General features: G+C 38.8%; 1 protein-coding gene across 1 annotated transcript; it reads right to left on the minus strand.

Annotated features, from left to right (window-relative positions):
* Positions 1–1,572: 1,572 nt before the first annotated feature.
* LOC126795921 (glycerate dehydrogenase) lies at positions 1,573–5,080 on the minus strand. The gene is made up of 13 exons (XM_050522649.1): positions 4,762–5,080; positions 4,588–4,671; positions 4,342–4,482; positions 3,819–3,940; positions 3,616–3,697; positions 3,052–3,124; positions 2,887–2,978; positions 2,673–2,747; positions 2,469–2,576; positions 2,303–2,380; positions 2,158–2,202; positions 1,899–2,013; positions 1,573–1,819 (listed from the first exon to the last, which is right to left on the minus strand). The coding sequence occupies exons 1-13, from the start codon at positions 4,882–4,884 to the stop codon at positions 1,797–1,799; spliced, it is 1,161 nt and encodes a 386-aa protein (XP_050378606.1). The 5' UTR covers positions 4,885–5,080; the 3' UTR covers positions 1,573–1,796.
* Positions 5,081–12,797: the final 7,717 nt, after the last annotated feature.

The raw sequence follows: 12,797 nt of genomic DNA on the forward strand, positions 1-12,797 counted from the left end.
TGTGAACTGCTCCGATCGGATGAGGTTGTGAACCTTATGTCACTGGAAAGCCACGGGTGTCTACTTTTCAGAACATTTTACGGTTTACTGATACCTATTTTGACGAAGAAGTTATGGCCGTTTAAGTGTGCGAAGGTCATTCTATCCGAGAATCTGATTTTCATTGCAAACTCTTGTTTTTGAGTTGTTATGCAATCTTGTTTCCTAAGATCTAAGTTTGGCTAAGTATAGCATGTATGATCTAAGGATGTGTGGCTAGATTAATGATTAATCATTAGCCCAAGACTACGTTTGAGAAGCATGTAATGAACGTTGTGTACGTTGATCTTTGTACTCCATGATTATGGCACTAATCAGGGGGAGTTGTTTCGTAGACTTCAGGGGGAGTCTACCTCACATGATGCTATCAAATGTAGACGGTGCGTTGTGCTCTTTTTCCCTTCGATCAAGCTTTTGTTTTTACCCAAGAGGTTTTTATTTTGCTTGAGAAGGTTTTTACCGAGGCAACGATGTGTGCACCATGCAACCTAGGCATGCGACACAAGGGGGAGTGTTCCGGGAGAATTACTATTCTACCATTGTGTGTGTCTTAGCCTAATAGGTTTCCTGTTAGGAGATAGATTAACATCTCCGTAATAGATTAGGACTCTGAATCCTACGGGATTGTGGTTTTGTAATGCCTATATATAGGCCCACATATCATTCAATAATACACAATTATTTTCATCATGAAACAAGAGTCACATAGTTTTGTGATTTATTAGTAAACTATACTAGAGATTTGTTTAAAAGATGACGATGTATACCTAAATTTTGTACAAAGTAATCTAATATTAAGATATGTACCTTATGATAAGAAACACAAAGTGTAAACATGGATTCCACAAACATGACTTGTCTTGTATTATTCAAAACTCTTCCTCAACTATCACTCGGAGAAATGGCGGAAAGTACCGTATACATAATCAGCCTCATCATTTTTTAAAATCATATTCTCCATCTTTATATCAAATTCTCTCAATTTTACAATATTGGAAGGAATATACCTACTAATGAGATCAAGAACTACAAACTTTTGTTTCCAATGAAATAGTTTTGTAATGACTATATATATGCTCAAGTCACCAAATTAAGATAAATTAATAGATGAAATTGATTGAAATAGAGTTAATAAGATTTAAGTTTAGTTAACAATTTCAAATTCAACTACAAAAAGATGCTAAAGGGCAAATTAGACTTGGTAAAAATATTAATTACAAACATATAATTTATATGAAAAGTTTAAAATATGAATTGGGTGTAAAAGGTGTGGGTTTATCTTAAAATGGGTCTCCTACATTGGGGTTTTCTCTAATTTTCTCTTTAAATTCTTCTCTTATTGTTGAAGTTCATTTTTTAGTACAGTATGTGCTAGGATCAAGTTCTGGATAAGATATAATAAAATTGTTTTGCACCAAAACGTCTTTCAGATTTCTTTATTGCTGCCTAACCAAAGTTGCATCAATCGTGGAAAGCCTCAACTATAAGTAACCAGGTGATGACTACTTCTCAAACCATATTGCGCAGATAGAATAAAACATTCATAAACAACCTCATATATAACAGGAATACAGGATTATAAAGCCAATATTTATGAGACAGCTTTGTAGATACACGTTTGACCACATACATCTTTCAATCATACATCTTTTGCAAGAACTCCAGATATTCGCAGTATCGCAAGAGCCTTGTTCCACGCATAACAATTGCTCCATTTGTACCAGGAAGGCTCAAAACGTGGCCCATTACATCAATGCTCAAAGCCTTGAAACTGGTAATCCTGCAGTAAACAGAAAGTTCAGCAAAGAAAATCAACCTGTGTATTTCATATGCATTGACAGTTTTGAAGATATTATTACCCAAGGCCTTGGAATTAACAATGCTAGGACTGGCAGCTGGTGGTGGAGCATTCTCGTTCAGGAATGGTTCTACCCGATTCGGATCAGACCAAACTGGATATCCTTTGATTTTTCCCTGTACAATAGCATTGTAGATGCAGTGAGTACTTTCCTGCCAAAGTTTATTCTTTTAGAACCCATCTTTGCATGTTGTTAGCTATTTCAGATTATGTCAACTTAATCTTCTTTTCATTCTCCAACAGTCATATTAGTGGCATACCAGGACATTAAGCGCAGCCAATGTTGCCATTCCCTCTCGAGTCCACTGTAAACAAATACGGGAGCATCCGGACAAAGTTACTTTCAGTATAAAAAATCTTGATCTCTTAACCATTCAAACTTTGAACAATGCAAATCCATAATACCTTGGAAGCAGAAGCAATGTGAGGTACCACAATAGCATTCTTCATGTCAGCAAGCCCAGGTTTCATGTAAGGCTCATCCTGATACAAAATTGGTGAACCAATATAGATGTTAGAGATGGTGTCAGCAATAATATCAGAACTAAACCGAGAACGTGGGTTTCACTACCTCAAAGACGTCAAGACCAACTCGAAACATGGGATTTTTTTTCAAATGCTCCACAAGAGCGACCTCATCAACCACAGGCCCTCTGCTACAGTTAACAAGGACAGCTTCCTGTAAACATATATTGCTTATTACTCAACATATAGATACATAAAAGTAACCATAACATCAGAGTTATTATAAATAAAAAAGAAGTTCAAACTTCACCTTCTTCATAGTTGCTAAACTTTCTTTGTTGATCAGATGATAAGTGGTTTTATCAAGAATTGGGTGAAGGCTTATCTAGTATGAGAATCAATAACCACAAAGTAAGCACCACATAAAAAGAGAACAAAAAAGTGAAAAACAAAGCGCAGTATTGGGAGAGAGAGAGAGAGAGAGTGTGTGTGTGTGTGTGTGTGTGTGCGCACGCGCACCATACCACATCTGCTTCTCGGAGCACTTCATCCATGCTTGCTGCTCTTTTCCAAGTCACAGGGGTTTCGCCATTGGCTAGTAGGAACTGACCATAAGCTGGAACAGGGAGCATACATGTATCAGCAAGAAGTGAGAGGATGATTTATGCAATGAAGTGACTGTGACATGCCTGTAACAAATTTTTCTAGTCGTGTAGCCTGGTACAGATCATAGTAGATTAGGTTCATCTTGAAACCTTCAACCTGGTGAGATCAACACAGATTTTAATCCCATAAGCATACTTATATATCAGACAGATATGGATTGAATCAATGATTAGGATCATTAGTGAGAAACTTATAAAAAAAATCAGCAATTTGAGGAAACCATTATGGTGGAACTGTATCTATTGTGCATTTAATTTAGTAGATTTATCCATCAACCTATATAAGTCATTTGTCCAAGCATTAGGTTCAACAATCACTAGCATTGTAGGTTATGGTTGCACGTTAAATGTAGTGAAGCATGAATAGGTAGTTAGGTAGCAATAGTTTTCCTAAATCTTTTAACGACTCTCAGTTACGTGGTTGTACAATACCAGAAATTGTTTATTCAAAATTTAGCACCAAAAACTTTCGATGTCAAATTCCTGTTAATAGGTTTGTGTGTGCTAATCGCTATACCAACATACATATCATGCAACCACTAACATATCTATCTAGATAGATTCAAGATGTTGGATCAAGAAAATTACCATCATTCTGGCATATGCAGACCCTATACGACCAGCTCCAATCACACCAACAGTCTGCCCTTTCAGCAGGTTTCCCACAAACCTGTGGTTGTAAAGGAAAAAAATCAACAGTGAGAGACACATGAAATGCATAAGTCATGTATCAAAAAAGTGCATGCAAATAATTGAAGATAAATTAATTCCATTGAACATCATAGCCATACAGATTAGGAAGCCATCCATCATATAAGCCCGCCCTCATAAACTCATCTGCTTCCACTATTCTCCTAGCAGCCGATACTGAGAGTGAAGCTGCCAGCTCTGCTGTAGTTTCTGTAAGTACTCCCTAACCATATCAGCCATAATTCATTTCAATTTCCCCCACAACATCATTTGCTAAATATTTCTAATAAATCATAACAGGTACTTGTTTTGCACACATAAAATCTCTGACAATAGCCCTCAACGTGAAAACTAGTATTACTTCTTTGAATTAACTAACACGGTTGTGAACTTGTGATCACTAACTGGCATCGTCAAGCAAGTAATAATATTAGCAAGCATGTTGGGTTCAGTAATTAAAGATATGTGAAACAAAGTAATCAACCCAGCTAATACTAGACAAACAGACATGTATAAACAACTTGCACCATCAAAACAGATAAAAGTATAGAACTTGACAAGAAAGCACTGAATTCATCTTTCATTCAAAAGATTAATAAAGAAGAAAAAAACATTTAAACTTACAGGAGTGTTTCCAACAGCAACTCCATACTTGTTAGCAGCATTGACATCAACATTGTTATACCCAACAGCCATGTTACTAAAAGCTTTACCTCCAGCTCTGCTCAGTGCTGAGAACAAAGTCTCACCCCAATCTTCAGTCAACTGAAAACCCAAAACCAAAACCAAAACCACTACTCAACCACTCTAACTCCAAAAATCCAAACCAAAACACCACAAAGAACAAAGCTTCAAGGAACCCAATATTACCTGCCCAATGACTCCATCACACTTGTCACCAATAAGAGCAATGATGTCCTCAACAGACAGAATAGTTTTCTTCTGGGTGCATATCTAAAGACAAAGTTAAACACTTTACGGCCACATTCACATACCCAATAATCCAAAATGAACAAAGACACTGAGCAAGAATGAGAAAATTACTTCAACTCTACAGTCTTGTTCAATTAGGAGATTGATCCAGCGAGTCCCAGGCATGGGTTTTGTGCTGACAACTCTGTACTTCCCATTTGGGTTGTACACTTCGATTGAAACTGGTTTGGCCATGACAGAGAGCTTGTCAGCAACTCAAACTGAGTGAACTCAAAACTGGTTACAGATACCAAGCCCTTTAAATTTCTGGTTCCATGTGTGACTATTGATAGGGTGTGGTGGGCTGTACAATATGCGGTAGTCCTCACTAGCGAGATTGATGGATCATGCTGACTATTTTCTATCTCATCTGTTTGACCTATTGATCAGTGGCGTACAGGATTGTATGGTAAGCTTTGGCGGGGCTTCTGTGGGATGAAGATTGGATAGAATGTGTTAATTGAGAGGTAGAGGTTTTTCGCAGGATGGTGTTCATGCTTGGATTTCAATAACCTCTCATTGATAAATAAGATAATGGTGATATGGCACACTCTTTCTTTGACACGTGGCAATAGACAACCTCTCTAACACCGAAAACTTACTAGAAGCATGCAGGGCTGTAAATCTGAAAAGAGGGTAAACAAAAAACTGGTATACTATTCATAATACCAAGATAGCCCTGCGAAGAAAATCAGTCAGGAGACCGTACCATCACATGAACCTACAAGCTAATTTCCCCTTTTATATTGGAGTGTCTACTTTTAATTTTAGAATAAAGAACTTGGTTTGCATGTCTTCTACTCTGCACTAGGGGTGTTAATTGAAAACCGAAAACCGAAAAAAAACTTAACCATAACCGAACCATAACCGAAAAAAACCGAAGAAAAAAAAAACCGCACCAAACCGAAAGATTTGGTGTGGTTTTGGTTTGGGACGTTTGAAAACCGAAACCGAACCGAAAAACCGAATATATATATATTATAAAGAAATTATATTATTTATAGATATTTTTAATATACATAATTAAATATGTTATCGATTGAGACCCAAACTTTATCAAAATTCGGTGAATTTTTTACCATATCTGTATTTATATATGCTGATCACATCCGACGGTCGAAATTTCATAATTTGAATTTTAGATATTGGAACCACAACATGTCTACTAATGTGGTATAACTTGTTTAGTGGTCTTTTTGCAAATGTATGCAGTTGTGAAGCAACTATATCTTATAAATAGAATTTTGCAAATTTGTCCGCATGATGTGTTACGTATAGTGAAATATGGTTATAGTAAAAAAATCACATATTTTCGATAACGTTTGTGTCCCGATCGAGGCGGTCAACCCTTTTTACGCTTATTATCCCCTATGGGTAGCCTTATCCCTGGAACGTAAAATTTTTGAAAATTTTACACGAGCTGCTACATCACATATATGTGAGAGTGTGTGCATGAAAAAATCTACCAAAACTAGTCAAGAAGGAGGGGGTAAGAACAAATTCACTTAATTAGATGAAATTAAGTTAATATTGACCACATCGATCGAGACCCAAACTTTATCAAAATTCGGTGAATTTTTTACCATATATGTATTTATATATGCTGATCACATCCGACGGTCGAAATTTCATAATTTGAATTTTAGATATTGGAACCACAACATGTCTACTAATGTGGTATAACTTGTTTAGTGGTCTTATTGCAAATGTATGCAGTTGTGAAGCAACTATATCTTATAAATAGAATTTTGCAAATTTGTCCGCATGATGCGTTACGTATAGTGAAATATGGTTATGGTAAAAAAATCACATATTTTCGATAACGTTTGTGTCCCGATCGAGGCGGTCAACCTTTTTTACGCTTATTATCATCTATGGGTAGCCTTATCCATGGAACGTAAAATTTTTGAAAATTTTACACGAGCTGCTACATCACATATATGTGAGCGTGTGTGCTTGAAAAAATCCACCAAAACTAGTCAAGAAGGAGGGGGTAAGAACAAATTCACTTAATTAGATGAAATTAAGTTAATGTTGACCACATCGATCGAGACCCAAACGTTATCAAAATTCGGTAAATTTTTACCATATATGTATTTATATATGCTGATCACATCCGACGGTCGAAATTTCATAATTTGAATTTTAGATATTGGAACCACAACATGTCTACTAATGTGGTATAACTTGTTTAGTGGTCTTATTGCAAATGTATGCAGTTGTGAAGCAACTATATCTTATAAATAGAATTTTGCAAATTTGTCCGCATGATGCGTTACGTATAGTGAAATATGGTTATGGTAAAAAAATCACATATTTTCGATAACGTTTGTGTCCCGATCGAGGCGGTCAACCCTTTTTACGCTTATTATCACCTATGGGTAGCCTTATCCCTGGAACGTAAAATTTTTGAAAATTTTACACGAGCTGCTACATCACATATATGTGAGAGTGTGTGCATGAAAAAATCCACCAAAACTAGTTAAGAAGGAGGGGGTAAGAACAAATTCACTTAATTAGATGAAATTAAGTTAATGTTGACCACATCGATCGAGACCTAAATATTATCAACATTAGATGAATTTTTTACCATATCCTTATTTAAATATGCTGATCACATCTGACGGTCAAAATTTAATATTTTGAATTTTAGATATTGGAACGACAACATGCCTACTAATGTGGTATAACTTGTTTAGTGGCTTTTTGCAATTGTATGCATTTGTGAAGCAACTATATCTTATAAATAGAATTTTGCAAATCTGTCCGCATGTTCTTTTTATTTCGTTAAGAATCAAGTAGATAGACAAGTAAAGAAACTCCGATTTTCTTTACAAAATAACCGAAAGAAAAACCGATATAAACCAGAGAAAAACCAAACCGAACCAAACCGAACACAATTGGTTTTTGAAAAAAAAAGTGAAAAACCAAACCGAACCAAACCGAATAAATAGAACGGTTTGGTGTTCGGTATCACCTATAAACCGAACCATTCAAACCGATTAACACTCCTACTCTGCACGGTCTCTACGTGTAAGCATGCATTAGCTTGTATAAAGGGATGGTAGGAGCTGAAGAGACGGACAGTAGAGAAATCAAGAAGATGAAGCCTTAAGACTAAATACGTCTGTAACCCTTTTCTCTTCCTCGAGGAGACTCGTAAAACTTTCAAGTATCAATAAATCTTATTGTTCAAATCATATCTTTGTTCTTTATCTACCATCAAACACCGTAACCAATCATCTTATCTCATATTCATATGAAGTTCTCAGCATGAAGCTGTACGTAAGTACAGAAGTACTTGTGGGTGTTGATCCTTCATCATCCAGCAATCCATAGTAGTTGTAATCCTTGCATGTCCATCTTTTTCTATTCCAATTGAAGAGAAGATTGTAGTAGTGTACTAGCAGGGGCAGATTCATTTTATGGGCAAGTTTAGGCAGTTGCCTAGGCTGGCTTCTTGACTCTAGGCTTGGAGTGTAGAGTTTTTTTCTAAGAAAAGCCATGTAAAAAGGGCAAAATCTGGTGAATGTTAGAGAAAGAATATGATTTGCAGAGGTAGTCTGTTATTTTTTTTCCAATCTACAATCTAAAACGACGTCGTGCTTCTTATTAATTGAGCCGTAACAACGTTGTTTCGTGTATAAAAGACACAAGTTGCCCGCACGATGGTTAACTCCTCAAATTAAATATCAATCAAGTCTAATAGGCCAATAGTCTAACAAGGTTTCTCTGCGTCTTGATCTTTCAAAGACTCAAACCCCAAAACTAAGTTGAAAAGGGTTCTCCCAAAGTCGAATAAGTTTCTCCCAAACCCCAATTTTTGTTGTTATTGATTCAATAAACTTATTCATATGTAATGTAAATTAGTTTGCCTGAGATGCTGTGTCATTTTGATAACTTTGATTTAATTTATTGAATTATTTTTATAATTTAGACATGTAAATAATAAATTCTAAAATGTTATTATACCCATAACATGGAAAATACTTTTATTCATTCCGGTATGGACGTGTGCGTCCAAACTCCTCTTATTTATATATATTTGGTAGTGTGAATAAAAAATCTTAATTGTTCAAAAGTTTTGTTAATCAATAAAAATCACTTTTGTAAAAAATCAATGTAAACAAATATTGTTTGTTTAGCCGATTGTATCAAATAAACAGACGGTTGATTATGTTATTACTAACTTTCACAAGTACCGTTCATTTGTTTGATGTAAACAACTTAGCAAACGATTTTTGTTTCAATTTATATTTTACATATATGATCTTTATTAAACCATTAAACTTTTGAACGGTTAACATTATAAAATTACACTACTAAAAGTATTAAAATAAGATAAGGTATGGACGTGTGCGTTCATATCGGTATAGATACAAGTATTTTCCGTACTGTAATTTTTTCAATGAGTTAGATCATATTTTCAAGTGGCAAGAAAATTTTTCTTTGCCTTAGCTGGCAAGTTTTTCTGGATCCGCCACTAATTACTAGAACATACGAGTAAGTTATTTTCTCTTTTCTTTTGGTTTTCTTAGTAGACTTCTAGTTTGAAACAGGAAAAAACTGTCGTGATTATGTTATAATTTAGCTAAACTATCAAATGTTTGAAGAGTACTGTTGTTTTAAATTCACATACATGCCAAGATAAAATTTCAATAGTTAGTTAGGGGACCTCTAAGTCTAAGGACCTCAGTTTTCGTCTTTGTTTAGCACATAGGTTAGCTCTGTTTGCAATCTTAAGTCTATGGAAACAGAGCCAACCTATGGACTAAACAAAAGAAGAAACAAAAGTTTTTAGACTCAAAGGTCCCCTGATTAAATTTTCAATAATTATATTGGCATGCATGTAAAGTTTAAAACAACATTCTTCAAAGATAATACAAGATCGATAATTTAGCTAAATAATAACATAATAGCGACAGTGTTTCCTTGTTTCCTCAGAGTTTTGCCTTCCTTTACTAAGGTAATGAGGCTTTGTGCTTGAGGGTCTACCCTTAGTCCCTCCTTGATCTTGTTTAGCAATGGGCTAGTGACTTGCGAAATGCTTGCAAACTTCACCTTGCGGCTTAGTGCATCCGCTACCACGTTCGCCTTCCCGGGCTTGTACTCCATGGTGTAGTCGAACTCCGCCAAGAAGTCTTGCCACCTTGCTTGCTTTGGACTTAGCTTCTTTTGGGTTTGGAAGTAGCTTGTGGCTACGTTGTCGGTCATGATCATGAACTTTGTCCCAAGCAAGTAATGTCGCCACACTCGAAGGCAATGGATGATGGTAGTCATCTCCTTCTCTTGCACGGTGTAGCGTCGCTCCGTGTCATTAAGCTTCTGACTCTCATAAGCAACTGGATGTCCTTCTTGCATGAGTACTCCGCCAATGGCAAAGTCGGAAGCATTGGTGTGCACCTCATATGGCTTGGCGTGGTCGGGTAGGCTAAGCACGGGCTCCTTGCATATCGCCTTCTTCAAGTCTTCAAAGGCCTCTTGACACTTTGTTGTCCACTCCCATGCCTTGTTCTTCTTGAGGAGGTCGGTTAATGGTGCAGCCCTTGCCGAATATCCTGTAATAAAGCGGCGGTAATGGTTAACTAGCCCAAGAAAAGATCTTAAGTCATGTACCTTGGTGGGTGGCTCCCATTCCTTGATGGAATGCACCTTGCAATCCTCCATTATAAGCTTGCCGTCCTTGATCTTGTGCCCCAAGAACGACACCTCCGGCTTAGCAAATGAACATTTCTCCATTTTGATGTATAGCTGGTTTTCCCTCAATACCTTAAGCACTTCCGGCAAGTGCTCCACATGCTCCTGCAAGGTCTTGCTATATACCACTATGTCGTCCAAGTAGACGACCACAAACCGATCAAGGTAAGGGTGGAATAACTTGTTCATCAAGGTGCAAAAGGTTGCCGGTGCATTAGTTAGACCGAAAGGCATAACCAAAAACTCATAAGATCCATACCTTGTGATGCATGCGGTCTTCGGCTCATCTCCCTCCACAATACGCACTTGGTAGTACCACGAACGAAGGTCTAACTTGGAAAAATACCGTGCATGGCCCAATTGATCAAAGATATCGGTAATGAGAGGGATAGGGTATTTGTTCTTTACCGCTTGTTTAGCGCCGTATAGTCGATGCACATGCGTAAAGATCCGTCCTTCTTCTTTTGGAATAAGACCGGGGCACCGAATGAGGCTTTCGAAGGTCTAATGAACCCCGCGTCCAAAAGCTCCTTCAATTGCCTACTTAACTCCGCTAACTCGGGAGGCGCCATGCGGTATGCACCCATGGCGGGTGGTTTGGTCCCTGATTCCAACTCTATCTCATGGTTGATCTCTCTCCTTGGGGGTAGTCTCTTGGGCAGCTCCGCGGGTGATGCATCCTTGAACTCCTCAAGAACTGCAGCTACCTCCTTGGGCATGTCATCTTGTGGCCTTGGCTCCTCGTCATCAAACTCACTAAGGATGGCCAAGTAGCTCTCCTCTTCCCTCTTGATGCCTTTCTTGAATTGCAATGTCGACAACACCTTGATGTCTTGCTTTGCTCCTCGGGTTGTTGGCACCACACACGACCTCTCGCCATCCATAATGCATAAGCTATTGGCAAATGGCACTGGGAATGCCTTGATAATCATGGAATTCCAACCCCCAAGACTACCTTGTAGTCATCTATTGGTACTATCGAGAAGTCTAGGCTTCCACACTAAGCTCCCACGCTTGTCTTGACTCCTCGAGCTACTCCTTGTATGGGGCGGGCAGGTGAGTTAACCGCCTTGATGAAGCCCCCTCCATTGCTCGCCTTTAGCACTAGCCTGCGTGCCTCCTCAATGGAAATGAAATTGTGGGTTGCCCCCGTATCGAGCATTGCCGTTGTTGGCTTCCCACCTATGTTGATATCCGTGAAGAGTAAACCTTTGGCTTGGACCTTGGGTGTAGAACGGATTGCATTGAGCACCTGGAACGACCCCAAGTGTGCACCTTCATTGCCACCCTCGGCTTCACTCCCGCCTTGATGACTTCCTAAGAGTGCGCTTAGTGCTCTCCTTTATGGGAAATGCCTAGCCCAATGCGGACCATCACATAGGAAGCACTTGTTGTCATGTGGCTTGTCCGAGCTCCGCATGTCCCTTGACTTGCCTTTGTCCTTGAACTTTGCCGAGTAGCTCTCGCGGCGGGGCTCCTCCTTGCGTTGGATTTTGTCTCCCCCACCTTTGGCATAGTTGCTCTTCTTCTCCTTGGGCTTGGTGGACTCTATTAGACTTGAGAAATCAACTAAGCCTTCAGCCATGGCTATGGCGGTAGCAAGGTCTTGCACTCCTCGTCGCCTTAGCTCCGTGTTGGCCCATGATTGGAGACCATCCATGAAATTGAAGAGAGCATCCTTGTCGGATAGGTCGGGAATCTCAAGCACCAAGTTAGTGAATTCTCTAATGTAATCACCAATAGGCCCGGTGTGCTTGAGCCTTCGCAAGCGAGCTCTTGCCTCATCCTCGGCATTCTCGGGATAAAATTGCTTCTTAAGCTCTTTCACAAAGTCATCAAAGGTAGAGATGGTGCACATACCTCTTTCGACGTCCCCACGCCTTCTCTTCCACCATAACATGGCGGTATCGGTGAGATAAAGAGTCACAGTGTTTATCTTGGCATCCTCCTCCATGATGCCTACAGCCCCAAAGTATTAATCTAGCCCCCATAAGAAGTTGTCTACTTCTCGAGCGTTATGCATGCCTCTGAAGCTTGTTAGCTTTGGCACCTCAATCCGCTTGGCCTCCACGCCGCTGTTGGTGCTAGCTCCCGCAGCTAGTGCGCACTTGCATAGGGCAAGATCTGCCTGCATTGCCTCCATGCGTGCAGAATCTCCTTGCATCTTCTCTGTTGGCACCCCTACTAGCATAGAGCTAGTATGGCATGCCACCGAGCATAAGCATCACTCTCGAAGTGGATCTACAAGTCACTATGTGGCTCAACCATGATATTCATAGCGTACCTCGTCATACAAGCTTTCCAATGATAGTCGGAACTCACCAAGACACCACCGAGAAGACACATTTTCAACCTCATCAAGATGGCTCCATAGTAAGCCTAGAGGGGCACTTGTCCCACATTGAAGAATA

Source organism: Argentina anserina, chromosome 5 (assembly GCF_933775445.1).
Source record: "Argentina anserina chromosome 5, drPotAnse1.1, whole genome shotgun sequence".
Lineage (NCBI taxonomy): Eukaryota > Viridiplantae > Streptophyta > Magnoliopsida > Rosales > Rosaceae > Argentina > Argentina anserina.

Coding starts and splice junctions, on each gene's coding strand:
- LOC126795921 (XM_050522649.1), bottom strand. CDS start 4,884: ATGGCCAAACCAGTTTCAATCGAAGTGTACAACCCAAATGGGAAGTAC. Junction 3,698..3,818: donor GATGGATGGCTTCCTAATCT/GTATGGCTATGA, acceptor TTACAACCACAG/GTTTGTGGGAAACCTGCTGA. Junction 2,979..3,051: donor ACTAGAAAAATTTGTTACAG/GCATGTCACAGT, acceptor TCCCTGTTCCAG/CTTATGGTCAGTTCCTACTA.